The sequence below is a fragment of the Phyllobates terribilis genome, unplaced genomic scaffold (assembly GCF_046119375.1).
Source record: "Phyllobates terribilis strain yellow unplaced genomic scaffold, ASM4611937v1 Scaffold_1__5_contigs__length_1240528914, whole genome shotgun sequence".
NCBI classification, from domain to species: Eukaryota; Metazoa; Chordata; class Amphibia; order Anura; family Dendrobatidae; genus Phyllobates; species Phyllobates terribilis.
This window is the reverse complement of record NW_027362761.1, coordinates 559,817,802-559,837,662: the sequence shown is the minus strand read 5'-3', so window position 1 is coordinate 559,837,662 and position 19,861 is coordinate 559,817,802. Positions and strand designations below refer to the sequence as shown.

The 19,861-nt window shown below is 47.6% G+C and overlaps 1 protein-coding gene across 3 annotated transcripts in view; it reads right to left on the bottom strand.

Moving 5' to 3' along the window:
• Nucleotides 1-19,861, bottom strand: part of LOC141168944 (CD5 antigen-like) — a 154,345-nt gene that overhangs the window by 29,849 nt on the left and 104,635 nt on the right. Inside the window, exons 1-2 of one of the 3 annotated variants that reach the window (XM_073655082.1) lie at nt 10,803-10,924; nt 6,714-6,740 (exon numbers count right to left, since the gene is read on the bottom strand). The exons of 1 other annotated variant lie outside the window; for it this stretch is intronic. In XM_073655082.1, coding sequence (XP_073511183.1) covers nt 6,714-6,740; nt 10,803-10,830 — 55 coding nt within the window. In that variant the 5' untranslated portion in view covers nt 10,831-10,924. Of the gene's footprint in view, nt 1-6,713; nt 6,741-10,802; nt 10,925-19,861 lie in introns of those variants that run through there. One more of the 3 variants, XM_073655083.1, reaches the window with a different exon arrangement.

Sequence of the window (19,861 nt, the reverse complement as noted above, 5' to 3'; positions counted from 1 at the left end):
CTGGCTGCATACTTGCACTTGCATTCCAAGTAACAGAAAACTAAGCAGATGGTGGCCTCTATCATCATCATGGCCTCACCTCGGCACTATGAACTCTCCTGAAGTAGAAGCCAGGGCCTGCCAGAGGAGTCTCCGGTTCTCTGGTGGGCCCGTCCAACCCTGCCAAAAAGCAGCCCTGGCTAAGAAAAGTGTGGGGGAAGGTTCCCGGACACTCTATGGCTGCTTTTTTAATGTGGATTGGCCATGCTTATGCATGTTATTTCTCAAAACGCATTACAGATCAGGCCATTGTCCAACTCTGTATTCAATAAATTAAATGCGCAAAGAATGATGTGTTTGTGTCAAAGCACCACCGACAAGTGCGAGTAGATGTTGGACGGGCTGCCATTGCTTCTGCAACAAGTTCAATTACAGGACTTCCTGGGAGAAATGACACACAGGGTAGATACAGTTTCCCTCTATGCCAGTCCTTTCACCGAGCTAAATACATCTCTCAGCAAATAAAAGTTGTTGACTGGCTCCGTACCATCCCTGGCCACATTCACCTTTCCACGTGCTTGTGGTTAGGCGGTCCTTCCCAGTAAGTGCACTGGGGAGGGCACGGGTAATGTTGTGGGACCCATGCTTGTGGAAGGTGGAGGCGATACCGTGAAATATAGTGGCGGCTGCAGACCGAGTATGGACACCCGGCTGCCGCTGGCATGAGTTTGTGAAGAGCGTCCGCCTCCACGAGCCTAAAAGGCCACATTTCAAGTGCAAGCAGCTGTCAAAAATTTGGCGGTATAGTATTGCGGCCTGTGGGTGGGTGTGTGGCTGGCTGCCTGCATACTTGCGCTTGCATTCCAAGGAATGTGGTAGGGACAACTGAACGCTGCCCTGGGACAATGACGTGGACGGTGATTGTCTGCATTGACAGGTGCATGGTGGCAGGCATCTTCGCATTAGCCAAGGATCACTTATGATGCGCACACTTTTAGGCAGTGACCAGGGAGTCAGAGATGCTTCCAGAGGTCTTCCCCTTGCTGTTTTCATGTCTTTTCAGCACTGTATGCATGTGTCTGATGATGTGTCACACACCACATGGCCAGATAAGGTTGTAAAATGTTAAAATGACATTTCCTGGTGAATGCATTTTTCTTGGTTGAAAGCAATTCAAAAGTGCAAAAACGCATCAAAAAAGCTACGTGTGAACATAGCCAAAGTTGTGGAGGAGTATTTTTGTTTTTGGTTATTTATATTGCCTTATATACAAGTCATTACCCTGGAAAGGATGTTCCTTAACATATTTCCCAGGAAAATCCATTTTGGTTTAGTTTTTGTATGTTTTATTGTGAGTCCGTAAAAGTGGCGTAATACTCTGACCACATTGCTGACAGCAGTGATCTGGGAGTCAGAGATGCTTCCAGGGGTCTTCCCCATGCTGTTCCCATGTCATTTGAGCACTGTTCCCATCGACTTGGGCAATATTTAGGCCCTCTGCAGACCGCCGGGGGGAGCCGCCTGAAAAATGCTCGAGTTTCCTATAGACTTACATTGGGCTCGTTGCTCGGGTCGAGCACCCGAGTATTCCAATTTGCTCGACCCGAGCAACGAGTGCCCGAGCATTTTAGTGCTCGCTCATCACTAATCCTCAGGAATTTTTAATTAGTGGCCAAAGTAATACAACAATAAAACATTGTTGTTCAACTTCCATGTTGCAATTTCAAAGAAGAAACTGAATAAACAGCATGTGCAGCAATGAAGACACCCCTAATTAATACTTGGTTGCACACCCTTTGGCGTTGCTGACAGCTTCCAAATGTTTCTTTTAGCCATCTATAAGCTTCTTGCGCTTCTCAGCTGGAATTTTCTCCCACTCTTCCTTTGCAGTTTGTTCAAGCTCTTGAATTGAATGTTTTCAGGGTTCTTTTTCCCAATGGCAGATTTCAGCTCACCCCAAAGATTTTCAATGGAATTGTGGTCAGGACTCATTGCTGGCCATTTAAAAACAGTCCGTTTTTTATTTTTCAACCATTCCTGTGTACTTTGGATGTGTGGTTTGGGATATTGTCTTGCTGGAGGACCATGATCTTCAACTCAAACCAAGTTTTTTTACGCTGGGTAGGACATTTCACTCTAAAATCTCTTGACAATTCTCAGATTTCAGGATTCCTGTGATATGGTCAAGGCCTCCAGTACCAGATGCAGCAAAGCAACCCCACAACATTTGGATCCTCCACCATGCTTAACTGTTGGTAAGGTGTTCTTTTCCTTGTAAGATTTATTGCGCCGTCTGTTAACAAACTGTTGTTTTGCATTGCCAAAAAGCTCTATTTTTGTTTCATCTGTCCACAGAACATTTTCCCAGAGGGATTGTGGTTTGTCATGGTACTCTTGGCAAAGATTAGTCGTTCCTTTTTATGTCTTTTCTCCAGCAATGGTTTCTTCCTTGGCCTTCGCTCATAAATCTCTGCTTGGCTTAGTGTGCGGCGTATGGTACTTGTTGAAACCATGACCCCAGTCTGTTCCAGGCTGGCATTCAGGTCTTTGGATGTTTGACGTGGTGTTTTTTCCACAATTCGCACCAACCTTCGAAGACATCTCTTGTCAATTTTCCTCTTTTCCCCCCAACCAGGGAGGTTCTTGACTGTTTGATGCTTGGCAAACTTTTTAATAACATTTGTAAGGCGGCGGTGTTCACATCGTGCAGTAACTGAGGCAGTGACCCAATCAAGTCCAACATAAACAGCTTTTATTCAGCAATTCACGGGTAAACATAAAGTCCTCCGGTTCGCAGCTGGGTTAACATGAGTCCATAAACAACGGTTGCCGGGGGCAACGGCCGCGCCGGGCCGTTCAGAGCCTGACAGGTGCAGAGCCTTCTCAGGCGTAGGTTCAGCCACACATAGTCCTGCAGAGCTTTCCTGCTATGCTCCTAGCAGGTCCCAACACTGAACAACACTAATCCTTAATGCAGGGTTTTTAAAGGACCTGTGGCAAGAGCCACTGGAAAACCCGGGTTGGAGGGAGGAGGCCGCCTCACTGCCTCCTGTAACCTCCTCCAAGAAATGAAGGCCCTGCCGGGTTTTGCTAATCTACCTTAGCCAGATAGCCTGACCAGGTCATTGCTCACCTTCATTCCTGCATTGCAGCCGCAGATGTGTCTGTGACTGCAATGCACTCCAATGGATTTAATAGGTCTCTGTACACATTCTGGGGATATATAACGTCCCTCGTATACGATCCCGGTCACTGCCTCACACATTGCACACTGTTGAAACTGGGATACCAAGGGTATCTTATTCCCTTTGGAAGTATTGTGTTTACTAATAATAGCAGTTCTGATGTCCTCAGACAGCTCCTTTGTGTTCACCATTATGACAAAGGAACCTACCATGTGGCTTTTTAAAACACTGAAGTCATCATTCATTGGCTAATTCATGTCACATGGGCACCAATAATTAATCACAGGTGAATCTCTTTTGTGATTTACCACAGATGAGTCAAAATGTGTTTCCATACTAAATTAATATAAAGGGTACCAATACCAGTGACACAGCAAGCTTTAGGTTTTTCTATTTTTCCCTCCCATTGTTTTTGGTTTTAAATTATTGTTTACCATTTGCTCTTTTGTATTTAACACGAGTGCTCTATACAAAAAACTGTTTCACTTGATTCATTTTTTTTCAGGAGATATTCCACATTATGTACTTAAACTTCAAGGGTGCCAGTAACGATGAGCAGGATTGTTCATGTGTGGACTCGTTCAATTCACTTGTCTAGTTTGAATGTGGCCAGAAGTATTCAAATCACATACTTGTGGTCACATAACCGCCCGCTCTCGGCACCAGAGAATCCTGACAACGTGCAGTGCCACAGTTGTACAACCTGTTTAAGGACATACTGGGAGTTGAAGGTTCATGTGATTTCAGTGTATATTGTGAGGGTCTACCTGATATTTCAATTGATTGCTGTACTAAGCTTGGTGCTGTACTTATCTACTGATGGTGATTCTGGTGCTGTATTCATGTATTGATGTTTGTGCTGGTGATGTATTCATGTACTGATGGTGGTTCTGGTGCTGTATTCATGTGCTAATAGAGGTTCTGGTGTTGTATTCATGTGCTGTTGGTGGTTCTGGTACTGTTTTCCTGTGCTAATGGTGGTTCTGGAACTTTATTCCTTTATAGGAGACAGTGATATGTTCTACAGTGGGGAAAATAAGTATTTGAAACACTGCCGATTTTGCAAGTTTTCCCATCTACAAAGAATGGAGAGGTCTGTAATTTTTATCTTAGGTACACTTCACCTGTGAGACAGAATCTTGAAAAAAAAAAACAGAAAATCACATTGTATGATTTTTACATAATTAATTTCCAGTTTATTGCATGAAATAAGAATTTGATGGAATAGAAAAACAGAACTTAAAGCAAACCTGTCATCAGGATTTTGCTAAGTACACTAGAGGCAGTGTCAGGTTGGCGCTGTTACACTGATTAAAATGATACCTGGATTGATGACATCCGTCTTGTGGTTGTTGTTTAATCTGTATTTGCAGTTTTCAGTTAATTATATTCTCGTACTCTGGGGCGGGCCTGTTGGTAGGTCTTTATTTGGTGCTTTGTTCTCATATTCATCCTTATGGGTTTAAATGACTGAGCTCACTGAACCTTCAGTGACCTGCCTTCTATTTTAAATACTGTGCTTGCTCAGTTCATATTATGGTCTTTAAAAAAAAATAACTACTGCAAAATGGCGCTGGCGGCATCGCATGCGCAGTAGCATCTATCGCTTACCGATGTGCCGCCGCCATTTTGTTGGAGCAAAAAAAAATTTGGCTCTAGCAAAATGGCGGCGGCACGTGCGAAATAGCATCTATCGGCAAGCAATGCTCTTAATCTGCGCAAGCCCCGCCCACAGCCCCCCCCCAAAGCAGAATACTACAAATGCAGATTAAACAACAACCACAAGACGGATTTAATCAACCGAGGTATCATTTTACTCAGTGTAACGGCGCCAGCCTGACACTACCTTGATGATAGGTTCGCTTTAATATTTGGTACAGAAACCTTTGTTTGCAATTACAGAGGTCAGACGTTACCTGTAAATCTTGACCAAGTTTGCACACACTGCAGCAGGGATTTTGGCCCCCTCCTCCATACAGACCTTCTCCAGATCTTTCAGGTTTCGGGGCTGTCGCTGGATAACATTGAGTTTCAGCTCCCTCCAAAGATTTTCTATTGGGTTCAGATCTGGAGACTGGCTAAGCCACTCTAGGGCCTTGAAATGATTCTTACAGAGCCACTCCTTAGTTGTCCTGGCTGTGTATTTTAGGTCATTGTCATGCTGAAAGACCCAGACATGGCCCATCTTCAATGCTCTTACTGAGGAAAAGGAGGTTGTTGGCCATATTCTCGCGATACATGACCCCATCCATCCTCGATTCAATACGGTGCTGTCGCCTTTGCAGAAAAGCACCCCAAAGTATAATGTTTCCCCCACCATGCTTCACAGTTGGGGCGGTGTTCTTGGTGTTGTACTCATCCTTTTTCTTCCTCCAAACAAAAAAAGTTCCATTTTGGTCTCATCTGACCACATGACCTTCTCCCATGCCTCCTCTGGATCATCCAGATGGTCATTGGCAGATTTTCAAATGGGCCTGGACATTTGCTGGTGTGAACAGGGAAACCTTGCGTGCCCTGCAGGATTTTACTCCAGGATGGCATAGTGTGCTACTAATGGTAATGTTTGAGACGGTGGTCCCAGCTTTCTTCAGGTCATTGACCAGGTCCTCCCATATAGTTCTGGGCTGATTCCTGACCTTTATCAGAATCATCCTTACCCCACGAGGCAAGATCTTGCATGCAGCACCAGACCAAGGAAGATTAACAGTTATCTTGTATTTCTTCCATTTTCTAATAATTGCGCCAACAGTTGTTGCCTTCTCACCAAGCTGCTTGCCTGTTGTCTTGTAGCCCATTCTAGCCTTGTGCAGGTCAATAATTTTGTCCCTGGCATCCTTAGACAGCTCTTTGTTTTTGGCCATGGTGGAGAGGTTGGAGTGTGATTGATTTAGTATGTGGACAGGTAACGAGTTAAAACAGGAGCAATAATACAGGTAATGAGTGCAGAGTAGGCTTCTTAAAGAAAAACTAACAAGTCTGTGACAGCCAGAATTCTTGCTAGTTGGTAGGTGATCAAATACTTATTCCTTGCAATAAAATGCAATTTAATTATTTAAAAATCGTACAATGTGATTGTAGATGGGAAAACTTGCAAAATCGGCAGTGTATCAAATACTTATATTCCTCACTGTATATACTGCAAAACTGTGGTATTACATTGTATAGTATGAGTGGTCAGTCAATTTCAATGATCGCCTCGCGCAGCAGAAAAGTTAGAATTGGTCCTGGGGTTACATAAATATAACCTATATAAAACGTATATAAAAAAAGTAAACAAATTTACAGACTGGTACAGAAGGAGAGGACACTGCCCTAACGGGCTAACAATTTAATGAGTTAATGTTTTCAAATTAAATAGGAAAATATCTAACTTTCACCTTCTGATCTATGTTCTGTTGAGAATAAAATATGGCGATAAGAGATTTCTAAATCATTGTATTATTGTTTTCTTTACATTTTACACAGTTTTCCAATGTTTTGGGAATTGGCATTGTAAATAATATAGTTTACCAAATCTTATAGAAAAATAACTAGACATAGAATACTGACCTGAAAATGCAAATCCGAAAAATAAGGCTAAAAAAAGGGGGAAAAAATATTTAGAATTATAAAAACTGATGAATACAATATCTTATAAACACACCATCCCACCACTGTATAATATATAGAAATGTAATATCATTACAATGAAAGGGGTCGATGCCAGGGGCGGACCTACCGCTGGTGCAGGTGCACCGGGGCCCGGCAGTGCAGGGGAACCCTTGCCGGGCGGCTAATATTGAGGGCAATCTGGCCTGCTTCTTGGAGCCTCAGGCTCTGGGGGATCCATGGACAGATTGCCCTCTCATGTGCGGTGGGCAGGGAGCGATCCCTCCAGCTCCGCTGCTGACAGGAGGTAAATGGCAGCGGAGCTTGAGGGATCCGTCCTCACCTCTGCTTCCTGCCAGGTTATTCCTCCCTGACACAGGCTCGTGCAGCTTGATGACGTCATTCTGTGTCAGGAAAGAAGTTACCGGAAACGAGGAGGATGCTGCGGGAGCGTGCTGAGAGGTAAGTTGAGTTTTTTTGTTTTTTTTTTTGTACTGATACACTAGGGTGAGGAACAGGAGAATGAGGGGAGGTGGGGGAGAGCAATGATGGGCAGATAAATGATGGGCAGAGCAGTGATGGGAAGAGCAATGATGAGCAGAGCAGTGATGGGGAGAGCAGTGATGGGGAGAGCAGTGATGGGCAGAGCAATGAGGGGGAGAGCAATGATGGGCAGAGAAATGATGGGGAGAGCAATGATGGGCAGAGCAATAATGGGGAGAGCAATGATGGGGAGATCAATGATGGGCAGAGCAATGATGGGCAGAGCTGTGATGGGCAGAACAGTGATGGGGAGAGCAATGATGGGCAGAACAATGATGGGGATGGTGGAGATGGGCAGAGCAATTTTGAGGATAGTGGGGATGGAAAGCGCAATGATGGGGATGGTGGGGATGGGGAGAGCAATGATGGGGAGAGCAATGATGGGGATGGTGGGGATGGGGAGAGCAATGATGAGGATGGTGGGGGTGGGGAGAGCAATTATGAGGATGGTGGAGATGGAGAGAGCAATGATGGGGAGAGCAATGATGGGGATGGTGGAGATGGGGAGAGCAATGATGAGGATGGTGGGGATGAGGAGAGCAATGATGGGGCTGGGGAGAGCAATGATGGGGGTGCTGGGAGAAAGAAATGACGGGGGTGCTGGGAGAGAGCAATGATGGGAGGGTGCTGGGAGAGAGCAATGACGGGTGCTTCGAGAGAGCAATGATGGGGTTGCTGGGAAAGAGCAATAACGGGGGTACTGGGAGAGAGCAGTGATGGGGGTGCTGGGAGAGAGCAATGATGGGGTTTTCACTTTGCTTGTACTTTAAAGCCTTGTATATTTTCCGTGAGCACATAGCCTTACACTTAATTGGGGAGAGTCACAGAGACTGAATAATTGATATTATTGGCTGGTGGAGATTATAGTTAATGGGGGGCACAGTGCTGCTTATCACTTTATATTTTTGATTACTGACTATTAGTATATTAATGGGGGGGTACATATCTGTAGTCATTGGCGCAGTGTGGGGGAGACACATGTATATATACAATATATGTGACCTTGTTATTTTCTAGGCTGGAGATCATCGTGACAAGATGAGTCGTGGCTGGGAGATGTCGACATGAAGGTCTGACCAGATGGAGAAGAAGCAGCAGAAACCGACTCTGATCAGATGAGACGTCAGCGGTAAGTACCTGGATGTAAATATTATTCTGTATCCGCACTGTGTGACTTGGAGTGATAACGTTATCTGTAAAATCCCTTAGGCTGTATTCTCAAATTTGTGTGAAATGTCCGTGTGCTGCCAGATTTTTTATCGGACAGCACACGGACTCGTAGAGTTTTTTAGATCCATTCACACATCCATGAAAATCACGGATCTGAGAATGAGATCTGTGAGGGTCAGAGAATGTCCTGTTCTGATCTTATTTTGCGAATCAGAATAGGACATGCTCAATGCGTCTGTAAAAGCGGGCAGCACACCGACACTGCACACGGATACAGGAATGTAGCCTTATTATGTATAGCACAGTCCCTTAGTATATAGTGTACTCACTTATTATGTATAGCGCCATCCTTAGTTATATAGTTTCCTCTTTTATTATGTATACCACCCTCTCTTATTACGTACCATCCTCTCTAGTTATATATGGTGCTGTCTCTTATTATATAGCTTCCTCTGCTGTTATGTACAGTGCTGTCCCTTACATAGTGTATTCTTGTTATTTTTGTCATTCACAGTGCCCTCCCTTTATTACATAGTCGTCTCTTGTTAGATATAAAATGACGGCTGATGGATCAGCATCTGACCAGACCAGTCCATCAGCACCTCCATTAGAAAAGAATCTTTCCCATGCTCCATCAGCCGTCATTGCATTATATATCTAACAAGAGAGGACAGTATGTAATAAAGAACAGGGCGCTACAGATAATCCAATATGTAAGGGACGGAGCTGTACATAACAAGAGAGGGCACTGTATAATAAGGGACGGCAATATATATAATAAAGGAGGCTATGTAAGAGGTATATATGTTTGTGTGTGGCTATATATATGACGTGCCCCCTGGGCCGTGGGGTACTCGGTAGCCGGGCCGGTCGGTGCTGGGGGTGTCACGGTAGCAGTGACCCAGTTCGTGACCCAGGGCGGTCAGTTAAAGGGAAAAGGTAGAAGGAGAATAAAGTTTTTATAGATGATGTTCGTGACGCCACCTGTGGTATGCTGCTATATGGGGCCGCCGCTGCGGGGCAGATCCTCTGGAACTGATGGTGACGCAGCAGAGTTGGTTCAGCTCTCCACAGGCAGAGCTTAGCTCCAGGGCATGATCTAGTGATACTATAGGGTAGATGTTATTGGTGCTGTGTAATGCAGGTGATGGCGCAGATAATGACCAGTCCACAACTTAATGGTGGTTTCCTCTCATCTTTACTTGCGGTTGTTAAGCAGACCGGGGCCACGGGTACTAGCTGGTAGTAGAGGTCCGGGCGGCCTGGGAGCAAGTTGGGGGATCCACCTAGCCAGGTGAAGTTGTAGGCCTCCCCTTTGCGCTACCTCTTTGGCCCTGCTGCGTATAGCTATGCTGCGGCCCTCGTCCCTGAGTAAAACGTCTTTTTCCTCACCCGTATGGCAGGCAGCTCGGGCCTTCCTGGAGTGTCGCTCCCATGTGGCGGTGCTGGGCCCTATGGTGCTGCTGAGCCTCCGGGCGTCTGATGGGGCCAGGAGACCTGCAGTCTCCCGCCCTCCGGATTCTGCTGCTGGGCCTTCAGTGCCCCACAGCCTCGGACTCCGGTGTCCGGTTCTTCTATGCTCCTCTCTGGAGTGAGCTGGCTTACAGCTCCACTCCCCAGGTCTTTCCTCCTCACTGTCCTGTCTTCAACTCCTCTCACTAACTCCAACTAACCCCTCCTCCAGATCCCAGTTGCTAAGAGGAGGTGCTCCCCTTGCTGGTGTGGAGCTAGGAAAGTGTTGCATGCTGGTATACCTGATTAGGGGACCCCTTTTTGCTTCCAGGCATGGCATCACCCCTTGTGAGGGAGGCAATGCCACTGTGGCAACCGGACCCCTGGGGTGCCACATATACATCTATAGCTTTGTTGCCATAAAAGGTGGGGGGCCCAGACACATTTCTTGCACAGGGGCCTCAAGCAGTCAGTGTCCGCCCCTGGTCGGTGCCATTAGTTTTAAAGTTACCTGGAGCAGCCACAACCAAATCTATTGATGTCTGGATTTTGGATTTCAGCCATCCTATTGTTCTGAGCAGTAATTGAGGTATGACGCAGATTATTTCTCTATTTGTTAGAAATATTATTGTTGCGACTCAACAGGCTAATTTCCTTAAGCGCGTAGAAAAGAGCTGGTTCAGATGACAGATGATGTCAGAGGATAGTCTTTTGCCTATTCCCAAATTAACCAGAGAATCGCATAAATAACAATTACTTTAAATAGTTTAACGCTTCTTTAACAGCAGCAACTTTTTGTAATGTGCACTGCCGCATTGTATCTCCATCAGAAATTTAAGCAAACCCCAAAAATATCTGTACATATAAGGATTATTGTGTACTCACCCACCAGTAACAGCTCCATGCCCTTCATGGCTCCAGATAAGGACTATAAATCTGTCACGTGGATTAAAACTTTATATGTTGAGGACACACGCGGACTCAGCACATTTACTGATGATCTCAAATAATAGAAATCTAATGATTTGGAGAACTTGCTGTCAATAAATTTAGTTTAAAAAAATTTATAAATTGTAGAGAGAAGCATATTCATGATGCTACTGTAATATGAGAATACAGTAATTACAACATGGCACCTTTTCAAAGCCTTATTAGTGCCACCTTGTGTCTCCCACCAAGGATATACAAAGAGGCTGAAACCTACAGCTCCAGCATTTTATATCGTGTCATGTATTTATATGTATACTACGACAACTGGGCAGGACCCCCAAGATCACTGTGGCTGAGCTCCAGAGATGCAGTAGGGAAATGGGAGAAAGTTCCACAAAGTCAACTATCACTGCAGCCCTCCACCAGTCGGGCCTTTATGGCAGAGTGACCCGACGAAAGCCTCTCCTCAGTGCAAGACATATGAAAGCCCGCATAGAGTTTGCTAAATAACACATGAAGGACTCCCAGACTATGAGAAATAAGATTCTCTGGTCTGATGAGATGAAGATAGAACTTTTTGGTAATAATTCTAAGCAGTATGTGTGGAGAAAACCAGGCACTGTTCATCACCTGCCCAATAAAATCCCAACAGTGAAACATGGTGGTGGCAGCATCATGCTATGGGGGTGTTTTTCAGCTGCAGGGACAGGACGACTGGTTGCAATTGAAGGAAACATGAATGCGGCAAAGTACAGAGATATCCTGGATGAAAACCTCTTCCAGAGTGCTCTGGACCTCAGACTTGGCCAAAGGTTCACCTTCCAACAAGACAATGACCCTAAGCACACAGCTAAAATAACAAAGGAGTGGCTTCAGAACAACTCTGTGACCATTCTTGACTGGCCCAGCCAGAGCCCTGACCTAAATCCAATTGAGCATCTCTGGAGAGACCTGAAAATGGCTGTCCACCAATGTTCACCATCCAACCTGACGGAACTGGAGAGGATTTGCAAGGAAGAATGGCAGAGGATCCCCAAATCCAGCTGTTGCATCATTTCCAAGAAAACTCATGGCTGTACTAGCTCAAAAGGGTGCTTCTACTCAATACTGGGCAAAGGGTCTGAATACTTATGACCATGTGATATTTCAGTTTTCCTTTTTAATAAATTTGCATAAATGTCTACATTTCTGTTTTTTTCTGTCAAGATGGTATGCAGAGTGTACATTAATGAGAAAAAAATTAACTTTTTAGAATTTTCCAAATGGCTGCAATGAAACAAAGAGTGAAAAATTTAAAGAGGTCTGAATACTTTCCGTACCCACTGTGTGAATACAGAGTATAAAGAGGTAACACACTGAGCTGCTGTGTTAAATTCTGAATTATTGGGAGCATGTGACGCGCCCCCTGGGCCATGTTCAGGGGATACCCGGAGCCGGATCTGTATGGGGGTAGTAGTCCTTGTGGCGGTGACCCGGTCCGTGCCCAGGGTGTCAAACTAAGTGTGTGGCAGTCTTTGTAGATGTTGTTAAGTGTCGACTACGCCACCCGTTGAGTGCGGCTTTGAAGCCGCCGCTGCAGAGCAGTCCGCTGAGGCCGGTGGTATATGTGCAGCAGTGATGGTATAACCCCCAATGGGAGGGGTATGGCCTCAGGGCAGCAGGTGTGGATGATGGGGGTTGTGATGATGCAGGAAGGAGAGGCAGAGTCAGGAGATGCAGTTTCAGGGTTTTTACTCACTGATGTTGCTTTAGTCACTCTGGCCTTGAGTGACCACCCGAGCCGTGCTGCGTCCACCAGGTCCTGGACTCGGCCAACCCCCAGGCAGTCCGGAGCGTGGTCCTGAGCTTCCCTGTCTCTCTCTTCCTCCTGGCCGTTCCCACCAGGGATCCACCTTTGGCCGGCTCCCTCGGGTCTCTTGGTGGTCAAACCTCCTCTGGGTTCCCTGACCCTATGCTTGGTGTGCCTTTCTGGTGGATTTGGTGAGGGTCGTGGCAAATCTTGACCACGACCTCCGGTTCCTGGCTAAGGGTTACTTCTGCCTCTGCCAGCTTGGGTTCCGGTACCCGTGTCCGCCAACCCTTCACCCTTTCTGGTCTGTTTCTGGGTTCTTGGGGTTCCTTCTGTCTTTCTCTCTGGGTCCTTCTGACTCCTCTCTCTCTCTCTCTCTGCAGGCCTTGCTCTGGAGCTGGGCCCAGCCGGAGCCACAGCTCCCTGTCAGCCCTCCTGGCTGAGCTCCTCTGCTCTTCTCCTCCTGCCTGAACTGAACTGAACCCTGATCTAAGATGGTGCCCACCTTATATACTCCCTCTATGTGTGAGCCCAGGTGACCAGCACCCAATGAGCTCCTAGCTTTACCCAGACTACTCCCCCTATCTGCCCCTACACTACTGGGATGTTCCACCCCCCTCCCACTCCAGCCAGGGACAGACGCTGTCGTACCTGCACATATACTGGTGGGAGTACCGTTGTTCTGTCCCCCGGAAATGGGATGTATGTAGTGCATGCAGCCTACTAAGCTCAGTCCCACATTCCATCCTTACCCGGGAGTGGAATACCACACCTCTGGAGTGAGGTGCAATACCCCTGTAGCAGCCGAATCCTCAGGGTGCTACATTCCCCCCTGGTAAATCACAGCACGTCCTCGGGCTGTAAAAGAATAAACATTCCAAAAACATACAATTTTTTCAAAACATCATAAACATATCAAACATTATCAGACTCTAGCAATATAAACTTTTTCATATAAAACTCTTTCATTATTAACATTCTTGTTCCTCCGGCCACGGTGCAACTTGTGACCGGGTAAAGTGCAACAGTCTCTTCTGGGAAAAACACAGTTCCTTATAAAACCAGTAGGGAGCGCTTTAAGAAGCGCAACTATTTACAAGGTATATGGCCGCTCTCAGTCCTCGGCCAGTGGGGAAAAGGGATGGCTGCTCACAGTCCTCAGCCTGTGGGGAGATGGGACACACTGGAACAGTTCACACTTGTCCCAACGGGGAACTCATTTTAATTAAGCAGCATGGCATATACCCTTACGGGTAACTATATACAGTTTCAGTTCACCTCTTAATGGTGACGATGCCCTCCTGCTCCTTCCTGAGGGTAGGCTTCAGACCCGTCCGGGTCCTCTTGACCTTCCTCACACCGCAACTCCTCTTCTGTCAGGCGATGTACATGAAGTGCATAGGGTCCTTTGGCACACTGGTGCCGGGTAAAGGTGACCTCATCACCCAGGTAAAGGTCACGGCCTCTGTGTCCCTCCGGTAGGTGGGACTCGACATCTCTTCTGGTCACGAAGACGTCGCCGGGGGTATGATGATCTCTGATGAAGCCCCAACCGTGCTGCAGTTGGAATTTGATTACAGTCCCGGTGGCACGGGGACCGTGGGCTGCACGGGGGTTCCGTCGGGTCCGGCTTTTCTGCTCTGCACTCCGGATTTGCAGCCGCTCCTCGCGGACCCGCCTCTCTCTCCTTTCTCTGTCAAAGACCTCTAACTGCTGCCGGCAGCACTCTGCTCGCTGGGCTGCGGCCGCCCGGGTCTCTTGAGTGAACCCGATGAGGTCTCCTCCAGTGGGGTCCCACTCAAACTGCGCCTCCTCTAACGAGAGCGGGGTCATCTTGACGGGCGCCGGAGCCGGGATCAGGGGTTCATCCAGAGGTCTTTCTTTCCGGAGTCGGGGATGGTGGTACTCCGGTGGCCACACAAAGGGCTGCCCATCCGGGCAAGTGTGCTGGGCCAACAAGTCCTCACCCAGGTGCGGCACAGTGGAAGTTGAGGGCGCGGTGGTGGTAGCGGCGCCCGGGTTCACCAGGCCTTGCGACCAGGCCTGGGGCACCCTGAAGGTGAAGGGCACCGTGAAGACGGCGGCGCCCGGGTGTACTTGACTTTGCGACCAGGCCGGTGGCTCGGCAGAGGTAGAGGGCGCTGTTGGTACTGCGGCGCCCGGGGGTACTCGGCCTTGCGACCAGGCAGGTGGCGTCTCTTGCTTGGCCGCGCTCTGAGTCGAGGCGCATGACGTAGCAGGGGGCGTGGCCGCGGCTCCTGCTGCTTGAGGCCTAGCTCGGAGCGGTGACGATGCAGCAACGTGAGTGGTGAGTGGGGTCTCGGGCTCTGCGACGGGGAGCTGGGGCAGGCTCACGGCTTCTCGGCTCGGGGTAGTGACGTCCCCTTTACCTGCCTCCGTTTCTTTAGCTCCTTCCTCGGCGTCGTCTCCGGCCTTGATTCCTCCTGCGCCATCCTCAGAGGCGGTCTGACTCCTCGTCTCGGGTGGCGTGCTCCGTTGGCGGGTTCCTGCCTGCAGGGCCATCTCTCTGCTCCATGTGGCCAGTACGTCTCGCTGCACTCGGGCCATTCTCTGAGCCAAGCCCTCCAGTGCGGTCCGTGCATGCTCCCGATCTCTGGGGAGCTGCGCCAGGATCTCCACCAGGCCTTCTGGGGTTGTCGCTTGCAACAGGCTCCTGACCGCTGGGTCGGTGCTGCCTGCCTCCCCCTCCATCTCCGGGTACGACTCCTCCAGACTCCTCCAAGCTGCTCCCATCTTCTCTCTTTTGTTCTCTCTCCGCCCCCATTGAGGGCGGTCCTGGGGCAACTTGGTGATTGTCAGTTCCAGGGGCAGACCCCCCACGCTGATGGACATCTCAAGCATCACAGTCTCTACTGGTGGGGGCGGTCTCCGTTTTTGGCGCCATTCTTGGTCCTGGCCCACGATGGGAGGTGGCCTCTTGCCACCCTCTGGCACGCCCATAATGGCGTCCGCTCTGCCAAGGCGGGAAATCTTCTCAGATGGCGGGAACCGCTTCCCAATGGCGGGAAACTCTGTGGATGGCGGGAAAAGACTGCAGATGGCGGGCAAACGGCGGGAACCGATCCGAGATGGCGTCCGATGGCGGGGACCCTCCGGAATTGGCGGGAGACTTCTTTTTACGGTAAATATGAACTTTTCTTCAGGCACGCAGTACCCGGTGGTTGCGGGCACGTTATCCTGCCGACTTACGCCAAAGTTGACGCGCCCCCTGGGCCATGTTCAGGGGATACCCGGAGCCGGATCTGTATGGGGGTAGTAGTCCTTGTGGCGGTGACCCGGTCCGTGCCCAGGGTGTCAAACTAAGTGTGTGGCAGTCTTTGTAGATGTTGTTAAGTGTCGACTACGCCACCCGTTGAGTGCGGCTTTGAAGCCGCCGCTGCAGAGCAGTCCGCTGAGGCCGGTGGTATATGTGCAGCAGTGATGGTATAACCCCCAACGGGAGGGGTATGGCCTCAGGGCAGCAGGTGTGGATGATGGGGGTTGTGATGATGCAGGAAGGAGAGGCAGAGTCAGGAGATGCAGTTTCAGGGTTTTTACTCACTGATGTTGCTTTAGTCACTCTGGCCTTGAGTGACCACCCGAGCCGTGCTGCGTCCACCAGGTCCTGGACTCGGCCAACCCCCAGGCAGTCCGGAGCGTGGTCCTGAGCTTCCCTGTCTCTCTCTTCCTCCTGGCCGTTCCCACCAGGGATCCACCTTTGGCCGGCTCCCTCGGGTCTCTTGGTGGTCAAACCTCCTCTGGGTTCCCTGACCCTATGCTTGGTGTGCCTTTCTGGTGGATTTGGTGAGGGTCGTGGCAAATCTTGACCACGACCTCCGGTTCCTGGCTAAGGGTTACTTCTGCCTCTGCCAGCTTGGGTTCCGGTACCCGTGTCCGCCAACCCTTCACCCTTTCTGGTCTGTTTCTGGGTTCTTGGGGTTCCTTCTGTCTTTCTCTCTGGGTCCTTCTGACTCCTCTCTCTCTCTCTCTCTGCAGGCCTTGCTCTGGAGCTGGGCCCAGCCGGAGCCACAGCTCCCTGTCAGCCCTCCTGGCTGAGCTCCTCTGCTCTTCTCCTCCTGCCTGAACTGAACTGAACCCTGATCTAAGATGGTGCCCACCTTATATACTCCCTCTATGTGTGAGCCCAGGTGACCAGCACCCAATGAGCTCCTAGCTTTACCCAGACTACTCCCCCTATCTGCCCCTACACTACTGGGATGTTCCACCCCCCTCCCACTCCAGCCAGGGACAGACGCTGTCGTACCTGCACATATACTGGTGGGAGTACCGTTGTTCTGTCCCCCAGAAATGGGATGTATGTAGTGCATGCAGCCTACTAAGCTCAGTCCCACACTCCATCCTTACCCGGGAGTGGAATACCACACCTCTGGAGTGAGGTGCAATACCCCTGTAGCAGCCGAATCCTCAGGGTGCTACACATGCATAGCTATGACCCTTGGATTTGTACAGAGTGTGGTGTGTTGTTTGTGCTGCAGGCAAGTCATAAAAAAGCCCAAATAAAAAAAGGTAGGAAGTAAGGACTGAGCAATGCTTGCCAATTGGTGCACTACTTGCCCCAAGGAACTAGTTATGGCCAAAGAAGAGTATATGAGTAGCTTCATCCTGTGTCACAGTCATTGTAGATTGCAACAGGAGGAAGAGTTTAGCCCTTTTGAATTTAGAGAGCCATCCTTACAAAGAGACTGAATGGATTGTCAATATATACTTCAATAAGCAGCAAAGTAAGTGATACATGGTTGGTATCAGGGTCTCTGTCTACATCATGCTGCTCTCATATTAGGTGGTAATAACCTTGTGTGTTAGGAACTGACATGGGTTGGAATAGTGGTATTGCAACCACTATGGGCAGAACCGGTGGCAGGTAGCGTAGTCAGGAATAGCAAGAGGTCGGTACACAGGAACAGCAGTATAGTGTTAGATGAGGCAGCAGGTGAGAGGAGAGCTTGATTAAAGGCTGGGAGCTCAATAATCACGCATGAAAGGAGGTGCCAGGCCAGGTTTATATAGGGTGTTCAATCAATAAATCACAGGATGAAACAACTCAGGAACAACCCAGTTACTAATATCTCAGTTAGCAGAGAACTGTCCAGCGAGCTGAATAGCTCAAAGGGAACAGCTACCACCTGGTGCACAAGAGCTGCTGGGCGAGTCCTGACATGGTGACAGATTCCCTTAAAGGTCACTTTGACATTACTCAGGCTGTTAAAGGGCTTAAAAGCGGTCGGATACAGTCCTAAGGGACCTCAAAATGTTATGCAAATCTTATCAAAGTAATGGGAATAATTGCAATTTTTGGAAAAAATTGTCATACTTTGTGAAATCAAATTTCAAAAGATTCGCTCATCTCTAGTGCTTAGGGTTTCGGATTAGATTTTAATTTTTACACATTTTCTGGGAAAGAAGAAGTGGACATCATGTCTCCTGTCCTCTGTGCCCATTTTATTTTCAGTTCCCTTTTTCTTTTATATATAAAAATTTATCAGTAGTGACACTTTTCGTTAGATTGCATCATCTCGTGATAACCCCGCATGATAATATCACCTATTATTGGGCATTACATGAATGATGTCAGACTTCAATTATATGTGAAGCTCGAAGTAGTCCTTAGCAGGGGCGGACATATCATTGGTGCAACCTGTGCAGCCGCACAGGTGCCCAAGAGGTGAGGGGGCCAATTTCTACCTCTAAAGCAGGTGCAATTTAACATTTTTAGGTTATCTGGGGCTTCAAAGGGCCCATATATTGTTCTTGCAGAGGGGCCCTTTTTTGTCTGTGTCCGCCAGTGGTCCTTAGTGACACTCGCCCTGTGCATCATGTAAAGGATAATTGCCCTTCATATAATATGTAAGCAATATATTGACATGTACGTCTTATGTTGCACTGGGGTGCACTGAGCCCACCAAAAGAAGGTGTTCTGCATGACCACCCATCACCAAAGTGTATGTAACCCCACATATCAGTTGGCATGAAGCTCAAGTATCAAATTTGACTAGTTTTTTATGGGCAGAATAAAAGTCAAAGAAATAACCCAATTAATTCCTTTAAAGGGGTTTTTTAAGCTTGATGACCTATTCTCCAGATTTATGACCCATTGTTGCTGGTATGGATTCCCTACATGAGGGTTAAATAACCTTCATTGACAGCTAGTTTCAGCCTTAAGTACAAGATACTCTGGGCCATGTTAAAGTTAGCAAGTAGAAACTTAAATATGTACCAAAGAGAGAAATTCGGGTGTGCTGAGATGCTGGTAAGGAATTCACAGGATTCAGATGAATAGAAACAGATTGTAGTTTATCCCCAACGCGTTTCTAGGTTGAACGAACTTCTTCATCAGGGGAACCAGGATACAGAAGATCTTTATTGAGGTTCCCCTAAGGAAGAGGTCCATTCGACCTAGAAATACATTTGGAATAAATTACAATCTATTTCTATTCCTCTGAGTCTTGCGAATTCCTCACCAGCAGTGCAGCACACCCGCATTTCTCCCTTTGTTACATATCGAAATTGGTCTACCAACAAGTGAAGCAGTAGCAGCTGGGGTATTACTATCTAAGGCTATTCAATTGCTGTGGTTTGTTTCACAGCATCACAAGGCGAGTGCAAAAAAAACACAATAAAACCGCATGCTATTTGGTTTATGCCCTATGAGCGTGTTTTGTCAATCACTAGTCTACAAGTAGGAACGTAAAGCATTCATGGACATTAAATGGAATTCACAATTCAGATCTGTAACTTGTGACATCATGCAGCTATACTCATGTATTCCTCACAACGTCGTGGTTTGCCACTATCTGAAATATACAGCTTAGTCACAAAGGACTTGCAGGAGTTGATTGTTATTGGAATAGAGTTTCTCCTTTCCAATAACTTCTTCATGTTTAATGTGAGACTCTCGCAGGCAAAGGGTACCCCAATGGGGTCAAAATGTACCCCTTTGCTTGCAGATATAGCCATGTCCTTTTGGGAAAAAAGCTATATATTTTTTCTACAGCAAATCCTGTTGGACATATGATTAGATGGTACAGGTGCTATATCGATGATCTGTTGATCATTTGGGATTGCAATGTAGCATCTGTACATTTGTTTTGTCAATACATTAACACCCATGAATATAATTAATGCAATTCCCCATTGGAAGTGTAGAAAAATAGTCTTCGTTTTTAAGAATAATGTTGATTGCTGATGGCTCAGATATAAAAGATTA